The following is a 13,167-nucleotide window of genomic DNA, read 5'->3' on the forward strand; positions in this document are numbered from 1 at the left end:
TCACATTACCTGGCCCTCACCCTCGCCCCTCACACTCCCTGGCCTTCACAACCAGGAGCGTGTCAAGTGTTTCATCACAGCAATATCACTGAGGGACACAGAGATACAAGCAGGAGGAGACAAAGATGAGAGAGGAAGAGTGTGCATGGGTAAAGAGTATGGCTATAGAGACACAGAGATACAGGCAGGAGGAGACAAAGATGAGAGAGGAAGAGTGTGCATGGATAAAGAGTATGGCTATTGAGACACAGAGATACAGGCAGGAGGAGACAAAGATGAGAGAGGAAGAGTGTGCATGGGTAAAGAGTATGGCTATAGAGACACAGAGATACAGGCAGGAGGAGACAAAGATGAGAGAGGAAGAGTGTGCATGGGTAAAGAGTATGGCTATAGAGACACAGAGATACAGGCAGGAGGAGACAAAGATGAGAGAGGAAGAGTGTGCATGGGTAAAGAGTATGGCTATAGAGACACAGAGATACAGGCAGGAGGAGACAAAGATGAGAGAGGAAGAGTGTGCATGGGTAAAGAGTATGGCTATAGAGACACAGAGATACAGGCAGGAGGAGACAAAGATGAGAGAGGAAGAGTGTGCATGGGTAAAGAGTATGGCTATAGAGACACAGAGATACAGGCAGGAGGAGACAAAGATGAGAGAGGAAGAGTGTGCATGGGTAAAGAGTATGGCTATAGAGACACAGAGATACAGGCAGGAGGAGACAAAGATGAGTGAGGAAGAGTGTGCATGGGTAAAGAGTATGGCTATAGAGACAGAGATACAGGCAGGAGGAGACAAAGATGAGAGAGGACAAGTGTGCATGGGTAAAGAGTATGGCTATAGAGACACTGAGAGAGAAAGGAAAGAGACTTTGTAGATGAAAGGGAAAGCGTGATAGCAGATTTCCCAAAACGCTCAGGTCAGAAGAAGTTCAAGACATAAAGATAATGTGGGGAGTAGACAGTGAGAGTTGGAATCTTCCATCCTCATAAGAAGCCAGATGAGTCTTTACTAGCACTGAGGGACTCTGGGAGATGGAGTTTCAACCATCTGGACAGGATTCAGGCAAAGGTAGTATATTATTTATTGATGATCAGTGGTCTGGTCTTGACTCCCAACTCACTCAACCCCAGGCAGGCCCTGTCACGCAATGCTACTCTCTTAATTCCTTTTTCATTTAGGGTTAATTAACCAGGGTAAACTCCCTTGAGTTTGAAAACCAACCTCTTGTTCGAGGGAGACCAAATGTATGAAAAAAACAAACAAACAGAGAGTCATTTGAGGGCCCTAAGTGAGATCTGGTTGGGGGCCCCCATGTCCCGGTAAAACATATTAGTGCTCCCGCCCCCTTTCATGGCTGAGAGAAGAATTTGAGTTTTAAAGTTAATTTTCTGCAATATTACCCATTTTGCCATTGGGTGGAGAGACATCTTTGCAGTTTTATAGTAGTTGGGGAAAAAAAACAAGCGACCGCTTATGCCTGTAGCTGGCCCTGTGTAGCTAGATGTCTTACCAGAATGAAGGACCTGTGTGCTGGTCCTGAGAGAGAATCATATAGAATCCATATTATCTAATATTATAGATGCCTTACCAGAATGGAGGACCTGTGATCAGGCCACGTGGTGTGCTCCAGGAAAGCAGCCCTCTCCAGTGCCTCTGTCTCCCCAGGGAATGTCACGTCTTCGGACTCTAGATCATCGTAATCCAGGGGAACACCACTCCCATCCTTAGGCTCATCGTGACTTATCAGGATCTGGATGTCAACCACAGGGGAGTTGAACACATCAGTGAACACAGTTCAGATACAGTATGCGTCCCAAATGGTGCCATTTGGGAAACACCCACATTGAACAGGTTCAGGTTGACTTTTTAGAATCTGTACGTCAGCCACATAGGAGAGTTGATCATTGAATCATTGAACATAGTTCAGATATATTCACAAGGTGAATAGGACATGTTCCCAGCTACTGGTGCCAAATCATGTTTTAAGTGTGCATCTCAAATGACACCCTACTACCTATATAGTGCACTACTTTTGTCAGGGCGTTGGTAAAAAAACAGGAAACTTTACCAGTGATTGGCGCCAAACTATTTTAAAATAATGTTCTGCGTGTGAATGGTGTTGTTTCATTCAGGGGCTCAGGACTAGTGTTGCAAAGCTGCCGGTAATTTAGGTAATTAACAGAAAATCTATGGCAATCTATCGTAACTTTGGAGATGTATATTTGAATAACTTAAAAACATTTAGAATAATATAGAATATTCCTTTTTTATATCTGTGTCCAAATTGTTCATGAGTTTCTAGTACATGGTTCAAGAGAAAATAGTCTAATTAATGAAAAAAGCATGCAATTATTTTCAATTAACTCTACTAACTTTTGACTTTTTCATAACTGCCACCAGTTTGATGGCAAAACACTGAAACAAATACATATTGACATAATAACATACAATACATACAATACAAGTAAAAAAACAAAAAACATATATAGGATATTTAATGCTGAAACCCTCATATTAAACACCAATGGTATCACTAAGTTGATGGTGAATAAGGTTTTACAGCTTTGTCATTCAATTAGTAAAAAAAAAAATCATCTTATTCAATCATTTCATAAGTTTTACATGTGATAAGGCCACACAGAGATTATTACAGAACCGTACACAAAAGGGCCACTAGATGTCTTGTGATAGATTACATAAAATCCTTAGAAGATACCAAAATTCTGGTGGTTTACTGGTAAACCTCTAAAGTTTCCAGTAATATACCCTCCCTTTGGAACCCTACTCAGGACACCAGTGATGCGGCTCTGGTCTGAATCTAGTTGCCACAACATTCTGCAACAGATGAGCTGAAATGAAAACGTGGGAACGTCCAGAGATTTCAACAGTCCAGAGCTGAGAGCTCAATCAGGTAGAACCCTGTGAAGCATATATTTCATTTTCTCCACAGGAAAGAAACACTGGAAGCCCACTCTGTGTACGTCAGTTGTTTACAGGCTCAGAGTTGAGTTAGGGCTAGAAGACAAGGACTAAATGAGGTCAATTATTGCCATTGACATTTAGTTTATTCCTACTGGTGTTTATTTCACACGTGTTGACCCTCCAGTGTAGTCTCTAGTCTAAGGATGCATCCCAAATGGCACCCTATTCCCTATATATTGCACTACTTTTGACCAAGGCTCTAATATAGTAAATAGTAGACTTGGGCGGTATACCATATATACCATATACCGGGGGAAATTTTGAAATAGCCACAGGATGTTTTTTCAATACCGTCAATACCGTTGAAACTATTTATTTTACATTTTTATACATTAGAATATTTGTAGCTACTTTTTAAGTAAATACCTGCAGTCAACTTGTGCGTATTGCACAAGTTAGGAGATAAAGAAGATTCAGTTCTTCAGTTTACCTGTCAAATAATTTTTTATTATGAAGCTTACTGGCAGTCCCCAGTCACGTGGTGTTTTTTTACAAGTAAACAACAACGAGAGACCAGAACCTTGTGAGTCAATAACTGTTGTGCAGCATGATCTAGTTTCACTACGGAATTCACAACTAAATGTTTGCCAGCTAGATATTTTATAACTATTACGGTAACTGTCTAAAATGTGCTAAATACTCTGCGGTTGTGGATTGGGTTTGCTAATTTAGTAGCTTGTTAGCTATCTAGCTAAGTGGTTAGCGTCTTCCAAAATCAAGCTTCGCTTTGTAACAGCTGAGAATCCCCTGCTGGATCAAGAGCCTTGCTGTCTAATATGTGTTTTGTGCAGAAAGCTGTGAGTAGCAGTTTTTAGTTACTTGTAAAAATGTATGAGCTGGGATGTCTGTCCTGCAAATAGTTTAGGTCAGAAACTGTATAAAATGTTTGCAATGTGCTTGTTAGCATTTAGTTATCACTCTATGGGTTAGCATTGCTAACCTTTGGACTACAGAGGCTCAGTGGGGTTTGAAAATAGCTCCCCTTGTGTTCAATGCTGGTATGACCAAATATCCCGGGGGCACAAGGTCGGTATGAAGGTATGACAATCTGGATACCGCCCAAGCCTAACAAATTAAAATGCTTATTCGTAGGATGGAACACACAAGGACATGGGGCTTTGATGTATTGCGAAACAGTTAAATGAAGAATACTTTATTTTGACCATAGGGAACTGAAGTTATCTTTGTATCTAAGAAGAGAAAAAAACAAGAATTATCCAGGAGTAATAAAGGCCTAGTTAACACATTTTGCAGGGGCTATTTTATTTATTTATTTAAATGTTGATTTATCAAGGGATGGGAAGCCCCCTCAGCACCCCTACTTCCCGCAGAAATTCATACTGTTGTCCTGATTTAGTGCTAGCTGCCCCTAGTTGTTCCTCCCATGCACATAGAGATAATGGATTACCATTGTTCAGAGTAACAGGATAGGGTTGGGGGATATCGCCATAGAGATCCTATAATTGTTCTATTTAAATATGTGAATACAGTACTCATATAGGGCTAGTTTCCAGGCACAGACCAAGCCAAGTCTTGGACTGAAAGTTTTTTAAATGGATATGCATTTTAGTCCAGGGGTATGCTTATTAGGGTCTGGGCACCCTCAATTTCCAGGCTTTACAAGATTTTGGAGTATAGTAACATGTGGTAGGCTAGGGTCCAGGAAACGTGCCTTCAATGAGTTGATCATTTGCTAAATGTGCTACTCACAGAGTTGATGTAGAGGACCATAGGACCGGGGTGCATGGGGTACTTGGTGGTCTGACAGCCCTCCAATGGGGTCACCAACGTGTAGTGGGTGGAGTTGACCGTTGCTTTGCATTCTGGGTCTTGAAGAGTCAGGTTGACATTAGCGTAACCGTTGGCCTGAGGAAAGAGACAATGTAATTATAAATAAATAGTCAATCATCTATAAAGTATTTTTTTAATGATATAATGTCAATATAATCTATAATCTTTGCAATAAAATTTTAATCATGATCAATGATCATCTCAAAACGATCAGTAGAGCTGACTGAGACACATGACACTAGACTAGTGAGGCATTAGACGTCACTATGCCATTCTACAGCACATACTACTTCTCTGTGTGATGTTAAATAAAACCACAGGATAGTCCAACTCTAACCATAAGTATACCTAATTGCAGTGTGAGGGTTTTACTACGCTGTTGTCTATTGTGTTGGGCCTGCTTCACAGTGCCCAATGGTAGCACACAAGTACAGACACACACAGTAGCAAACACACTACACACTGTTGACTCAAGTCAGTGCCAGTCAGTATTAAAGAGGCATAATCATACAGTTAAATCAAGCATGAAAAGTGTGAATTCCACAACTGCCTTTCCTCCATTTTTGACACAATGAAGGCAGACATTTAGTCACAGTGATAAACCAGTTGGCTGACTACTCAAGTATCTCCTCACCTGCAGACTCTCTCGGTCGATGCAGACCACTATCCTGCTCTCCTCACACTGAACACTGAGACCAACACTGAGGGTCCCCTGCTGCTCCTCAGGCTCCCCACCCAGCTCCCCTCCCAGCCAAGGCCGGTCATCCAGGGAGGGGGGCAGGGACAGGTAGGGCAGGCCCTGCTCCATGAGCGAGGGCAAGGGGAAGGTGAAGGGCAGGCCACTGGAGTGTGGGGCAGCACCCCCCTGACCACCAGAGAGGATGGGGTTGGTGTCCCGTAAGATGGAGAGTTCTGGAGGGAACATGGAATCCAGGGGATCCACCACATCTGTAAGTGAAGTGTGTGTAACACATTTTAGTCACACACACAGATGCACAGAGACGCACATGCACACAAGCACGAATGCACACGCACGCACGCACACACACACACACACACACACACACACACACACACACACACACACACACACACACACACACACACACACACACACACACACACACACACACACACAGGCCTCATCTGGTGATTTTAAAGGCATTGAGATTGCACCGAGCACGAACAGAACAGAACATTGAAACTAAATTGGCTCAGAGTTAACAGACTTGAGTTTCAGACTATTTTCTTTATAAGGACAGTTAAAATTGTATGTCGATGGTATGTGGTTTTAAAAATCAATGATTAATAATAGTTTATACTTTTATAACAAGCGCTTACAAATAAAATGAATTATTATTATTAGCATAATTTATTTACACAGTAGATATCTTTCTTAAATGTAGTAAACCTATGTCTATTTGTCATGCATTATCTATTATTTTCATTCCAGTAAACATACACTTTCAATGACCACTTTATTAGTTACACCCATCTAGTACCGGGTCGGAGCCCCCTTTGCCTCCAGATCAGCCTGAATTCTTCAGGGAATGGATTCTACAAGGTGTGGCATTCAAACCTGGCTCAATGCTATCAAGGGACCTAATATGTGTCAGGAAAATATTCCTCACACCATTACGCCACTGCCACCAGCCTGTATCATTGACACCAGGCATAATGGTGCCATGGACTCATGCAACAGGAACCGGGGTTCGTCGGACCAGGTGATGTTTTTCCACTCCTGAATTGTCCAGTGTTGGTGATCGCATGCACACTGGAGCCGCTTCTTCTTGTTTTTAGCTAATAGGAGTGGAACCTGTCTTCTGCTGCAATAGCCCATCCATGACAAGGACTGATGAGTTGTGCGTTCCGAGATGCCATTCTGCACACCACCGTTATTTGCCTGTTTGTGGCCCGTCTGTTAGCTTGCACGATTCTTGCCAATCTTCTTCAAGCTTTCTCATCAACGAGCTGTTTTTGCCCACAAGACTGCTACTGACTGGATGTTTTTTGTTTGTCGCACCATTCTCTGTAAACCCTAGACACTGTCATGCATGAAAAGCCCAGTAGGCCGGCTGTTTCTGAGATACTGGAACCGGCGTGCCTGGCACCGACAATCATACCACGCTCAAAGTCGCTTAGGTCAATTGTAGGGTTGGGCGTAAATCCCAGGATTTACGGTATTACTAGCTTGGTACACAAGGGGGAGCCAAAATAAACTCAAAAAAGCCATATGGGCATCTATTACCAGAATGCTAACAACATTTGAATAAGTAATAACACATTTCCATGGAAGTTGCTAGCTAAATATGCTAACGTGCGCAAACAAAAATAAACTTATTGCAAAGACAGGCAATCCAGCTCATAAAGTTATACATATATAGGTAGGAGCTACCGAATGTCATTTTTGGTGAGTTTGGACATTTACAAGCGAATGTGAATGAGAGACGCATGCTTGTCTGAACAGTACTCTCGAGCAGTGTGTACAGGCTGTATCTGTGTGGAATCTGGAGTCACTAGGGCAACTGGCCTGCCTGCCTGCTCTGCTTGAAGAAGATGGGGAGGAGCAGACGGGCCGAGAACAGAGGATTAAAAAAAAAGCAAGGAAATCAAGACAGCCTACAGATAACTCATCCAAAGGGCTTTGACTTATCAAACATGGCAGAAAGCTAACCCAATATTGTTAATTCAGCCACTTACTTAGATAACTAGCAAGTTAAATTAAGGGTTGCGTTAACGCAGAATTCTGTGTTTTTTCATGCAGGAACAAAATATAAAACGCATAAGAAATATTTTGCTGCGTTTTGGAAAGCAGATCTAAAATGCTTCTTACTGGAATTTCTGCTCGACACCAGATTAAATTTGTGCTTCAAGCTGCACTTCTCCACTTGGATGAGACTTCACGAACGGGCATTCTATCAGCAGACCATTAGCAAAACATTAGGAAATTTAGCTGGCTACATTCTTTCTATGATAAACATTAGAAATATGATGGCCATGCATCGTTTTTGCAAAAAATACCTTGCTTTTTCATTGTTAGCTCATTTACTTTGCTGGTTGCCAGCCAAGTAGTGTTGCACTTCTGTTGTCATGAAGCTATTTTCTGCCAAATTTGTTGCACTAATGTTTTTTCTGTGAAGGAAAACTATAGCTGCACATCCCTGATCACTAGTGAAGCAAAATACACCGTTGGCTTTCAATATAAAACATGACCCCTGTCAATACACAGCAGGACTCACCTGCTCCCGCATTCTCCCGTTGTGCTATTTACAAACAAACACTTGACTGGCTCAACTGTTCTGGGGAAGTAAGGTAAGATTCTTAATGTAAAATAATGTGACAGGTGAAATGAAGAATGCAATCTCCTAATATATTGCACAATTTGAAGTGGAAGCCCGACTGGAATTTTTCAAATACGTTATTCATACTCAAATAAGCCACCAATTGCTTGAAAACAACTTCTAAAAATCTTGGATAAAAAAGGATGTTTAGAAGTCTAGAATTACTCAGTGATGAGGGGTCTAGATTGTCTTTTTAAGGAGAGGTTGGACCAGAGCTGTTTTTGGAAAGGAGCCAGAGTTCATGGCGCAATTTACAATAGACATAATGTTGAGGCCAACATTAGGCATAACTTCTTTAAGTAGTCTAGTAGGGATCACTTCTAAGGGGCAGGAGGAGGTATTCATGTGAGCTACAGTATCAAGGGGGGAATTAAAGGACATTTGCTCAAAGGAGCAAAAGGAAGCAGTAGACAGTCTCAGAGCGGTTGCCTTTAGTGCCTCCTGACCAGAAATGCTGTTATGGTGTCGGATACTGTCAATCTGGGATCTAATATTTTCTATAAAGAATCGCAAAAACTGTGTGCCGAGATCAGGGGATGCGAGCATGTCACTCTTAGGGGGGGGGAGGCACCAACAATACAATCAGTTGTCTATAAACAGAATTATAGAAGCCTGGGTGTTTCTCACCTGGCTCCCTGAGCCTCAGGTTAAAGGTGTTAGCTACAGGTGTGTGGGTGTAGGTGGTGACCGGTCTGTAACCATGATCCTCTGCCCACTTGATCAGGGCCTGAGAGCCAGACGGGAGGTGGTGCTTAGGGGTCCTAGACACCTCCATCAGCCTCTCTGTGTTGGGGCTCAGACTGATGGTATCTGGCGTCTGAAAGAAAGGTAAATACAGGTTTGTATTAGTCATATTAAATATTAAATATGACATACAGTATACAGTCATTTTCTTCCGACAGGTGGAGTCACTCCTATGTGATGCTCGTCCCTCAGTACAGACAGAGGAATCTGACCATATTTTAAACCCTTCTGTGTCATGAAAGACATTTTATAGAGATCAAAGTGGGTGCCTTTTCTCTTCTAGTCAGCAGCATTTACAGTAATCTCTACCTCTGCTAAAGTTTCATTTCCTTTGTCTGACTGTATGGAACAGTAAAAACGACCCTGTCAGCTTCAAAAGCCAGCATGACCACAACCCACAATGAAAGTGTGAGAGTATTTCACATACTTTCATATCTTGACAGAGTAAAAGTCGAAGAACCATTTTACATTTGTTAGGTTTCTTCATGGAAGGAAAACCCAAGAAAAATGTACTACTGCCCATAGTGAAGGGTCATACGCACGCACACTCGATCAAACACACACACACACACACGATCACAATCACACACACACATCGAAGGCCTGATCAATGGTGGGACTTAGTCTGTGTCAGATTTCTACCAGAATTCCTCATTAGTTCTGCAGTGTTCCGTGCTGTATAATGTGAGGGAGCTAATCCCTTCTCACAGATCCACTCTGTCACAAATGGCATCCTATTCCCTATTTAGTGTACTACATATGACCAAGGCTCATGTACTCTATGTCAGCCTGGCCTGTACTTTCCCAGACAACCTGGACCCACTCCAATTCGCATTCCGCCTTAACAGATCCACAGATGACGCAATCTAGTTACTTCACACTGCCCTCTCCCACCTGGACAAGAGGGGAAATAACTATGTAAGAATGCTGTTCATAGACTACAGCTCAGCTTTCAACACCATAATCCCCTACAAGCTCATCTGCAAGCTTGGGACCATGGGACTGAACACCTACCTCTGTAACTGGATCCTGAACTTCCTGACGGGACAGCCCCAGGTGGTAAGGGTAGGCAACAACACCTACACCAGGCTGACCCTCAACATGGGGACCCCTCAAGTTCCCTGCTGTACTCCTTGTTCAACCATGACTGCATGGCCACGCACAACTCCAACACCATCATCAAGTTTGGTGACGACACGATGGTGGTAGGCCTGATCACCGACAGCGATGAGACAGCCTACAGGGAGGAGGTCAGAGACTTGGAAGTGTGGTGCCATGACAACAACCTTTCCCTCAATGTCAATAAGACCAAGGAGCTGATCGTGGACTACAGGAGAAGGAGGGGAGAACACGTCCCTGTCCACATAGACAGGGCTGTTGTGGAGCTGGTTCAGAGCTTTAAATTCCTTGGCATCCACATCACTAAGGACTTAACATGGTTCACACACACCCAGACAGTTGTGAAGAGGGCACAACAGTCCTCTTTCTCCTCAGGAGGCTGAAAAGATTTGGCATGGGCTCTCGGATTCTCAGAAAGTTGTACAGCTGCACCATCGAAAGCATCTTGACTGGCTGCATCCCGGCTTGGTATGGCAAATGCACCACCATCGACCGCAAAGCGCTACAGAGGGTGATGCGGACAGTCCAGTACATCACTCGGGGCGAGCTCCCTGCCATCCAGGATCTCTATATCAGGCCAGAAAAATTGCCAAGGACTCCAGCCCCCCAAGTAATTGACTGTTCACTCTGCTACCATCTGGCAAATGGTACCGGAGCATCGGCTGTCAGACTAACAGGCTCCAAGACAGCTTCTACCCCAAGCCATAAGACTGCTAAATAGTCAAAAGAATGCTTAAAGGGATATTTCGGATTTTAACATGTTAGACCTCATTTTCTACTTACTTTTAGTTTTGAAGCCTCACCCAGACAATTGGTTTGATCAGACTTCCATTCCTGAGATTTCTTTGGCTGTCTTAGTTGCTTGCAAGAGTCAAATCGTGGTAGTGGCCAGACTCACCCCAAAAAACGTGTTTCAAAGCATCTGGGCTATACAGGCATGTCAATATCGAAACACTTTTTCCACAATTACGAGCATAAATGTGTATATCCCGAACTGTGTTTACTGTTTTTCCCTTGTATTGGAACTAATTTCTATGTCACTACTACATCCGCGTGCTGCTAGTCTTGCTTAGCCACACCTCCAAATTCTACGGAGCCTGCTTCTCAAGGAGAGCGCAGTACAAACACATCTTTCAAGCGCTACACTGCCCAAAACCATTACATCAAAATCAAAACATGTCTGAGTCGGACAGCTAAAACTGAAGAGGATGCATACTTTGCAGAACCATATGTATATGGGCCAGAATATACTGATGAAGAGCTTGGACAGATAGAAGCCGAGACAGAATGGAGGAAATGGCAAGGCCAAACAAGCTCACAGAACGGGACCGTCAAGTGCTGAAGCATGTAGCACTTAAACCTTGTCTGTCCTCGGTTGCAACACTCACTATCAAGTTCCAAATGGCCTCTGGAAGCAAAGTCAGCACAAGAACTGTTCGTCGGGAGTTTCATGAAATGGGTTTCCATGGCCAAGCAGCCGCACACAAGCATAAGATCACCATGCGCCAGGTGTCGGCTAGAGTGGTGTAAAGCTCACCGACACTGGACTTTGGAGCAGTGGAAACATCTTCTCTTGAGTGATGAATCACGCTTCACCATCTGGCAGTCCGACCTGCCCCAATACATAGTGCCAGATGTAAAGTTTGGTGGAGGAGGAATAATGGTTGGGGCTAGGCCCCTTTCTTCCAGTGAAGGGAAATGTTAACGCTACAGCCTACAATTACATTTTAGATGATTCAGTGCTTCCAACTTTGTGACAATCGTTTGGGGAAGGCCCTTTCCTGTTTCAGCATGACAATGCCCCCGTGCACAACGCAAGATTCAGACAGAAATGGTTTGTCGAGATCTGCGAGCATTTCACAGTTAAGTATTCGGAGCATGTGACAAATAATATTTGTTTTGGTTATTAACTGTCATGTTAAACAGATATTTATTTTAGTAATTTATCCAAAGCAAATAGGGTTAAGTGCCTTGCTCAAGGGCACATCAGCATATGTTTTTTCTCCACGTAGTCAGCTTGGAGATTTGAACCAGCAACCTTTCAGTTACTGGCCCAACGCTCTTAACCGCTAGGCTACCTGCCAACCCATATAGGACCAAGCTGGTACTGGTACTGTCCTAGAACAGTAAACTGCAGGTCAGTAGGTAAACTGCCAACCTTTGTGTTAATACACGTTTGCGTTATACGCCTACCCATCCAAACACCCTACCGTTTCTGCAATCCAAACCACTCAGGTCTGGTGAAACCATTGGCAGAGCTAGGGCTGGTCCCAAATGGCACCCTATTCCCATTATAGTGCACTACATTTGACCAGGACCCATACTACTTTGGTCAAAAGTAGTTCACTTTATAGGGAATAGGGTGCCATTTGGGATGCAACCAGAGCCTGCAGTCAGCCAGAGTCTGCAGTCAGCCAGGGCCTGCAGTCAGCCAGGGCCTGCCGTCAGCCAGAGCCTGCAGTCAGCCAGAGCCTGCAGTCAGCCAGGGCCTGCCGTCAGCCAGAGCCTGCAGTCAGCCAGAGCCTGCAGTCAGCCAGAGCCTGCAGTCAGCCAGATCCTGCAGTCAGCCAGGGCCTGCAGTCAGCCAGAGCCTGCAGTCAGCAGCGCTCATAACTCACATTATCATGGATGACAAACAGGTCAGGCTGTGAGCACAAATACTGTCTGTGATGAGGCTATGAAAATGTCTTGCCCCCCTCCTCTCTTCCCCCTTTCTACTCCTCCTTTCCCTTCCTTATTTGATGCGATGACAACCCTTAGTGCTGTCAGGGTGATATTTCACAGTTCATCCATCCCCCTCCCTCCTTCCATCCCTACATCCCCTGCAGGCAGGTTGAAACCAGGTGCCACTTCAACACTCCTCAGATTGTGACAATTGTATTGGTCAGCAACACAAAGTGGTGACATGCCTGTCTGTCTGCTGTGCCTGTCTAGTCATGTGTTGTGACATGGTTATTCTGCCTGTATCCCCTCACACCATCAGTGCCATTGTGATGTGTTACTGAGACAGTGAAAAACATTTTGGCAGTGAAAAATCTGAAAGTAGAACTACTCAATTTGAACTCAACAGTGCCGCCACTTGGTTTGCTATAAAGCTGAGGGATGGAGTCTTGGGTCTCTGGAGATTGCCATTAAATAAACTGCTACTACTGAAAATCAAATAATTTTTATTTAGGTCAAAACAGCTCA

At 43.7% G+C, this 13,167-nt stretch overlaps 1 protein-coding gene across 1 annotated transcript in view; it reads right to left on the minus strand.

Annotated features, from left to right (window-relative positions):
* The window catches only part of LOC139409402 (transforming growth factor beta receptor type 3-like), a 140,087-nt gene that overhangs the window by 29,934 nt on the left and 96,986 nt on the right, over nucleotides 1-13,167 (minus strand). Inside the window, exons 9-12 of the mRNA XM_071154513.1 lie at nucleotides 8,743-8,932; nucleotides 5,409-5,722; nucleotides 4,694-4,849; nucleotides 1,590-1,751 (exon numbers count right to left, since the gene is read on the minus strand). Of these exons, the coding sequence (XP_071010614.1) occupies nucleotides 1,590-1,751; nucleotides 4,694-4,849; nucleotides 5,409-5,722; nucleotides 8,743-8,932 (822 nt within the window). The remainder of the gene's footprint in view (nucleotides 1-1,589; nucleotides 1,752-4,693; nucleotides 4,850-5,408; nucleotides 5,723-8,742; nucleotides 8,933-13,167) is intronic.

This window comes from Oncorhynchus clarkii, chromosome 5 (genome assembly GCF_045791955.1).
Source record: "Oncorhynchus clarkii lewisi isolate Uvic-CL-2024 chromosome 5, UVic_Ocla_1.0, whole genome shotgun sequence".
NCBI classification, from domain to species: domain Eukaryota; kingdom Metazoa; phylum Chordata; class Actinopteri; order Salmoniformes; family Salmonidae; genus Oncorhynchus; species Oncorhynchus clarkii.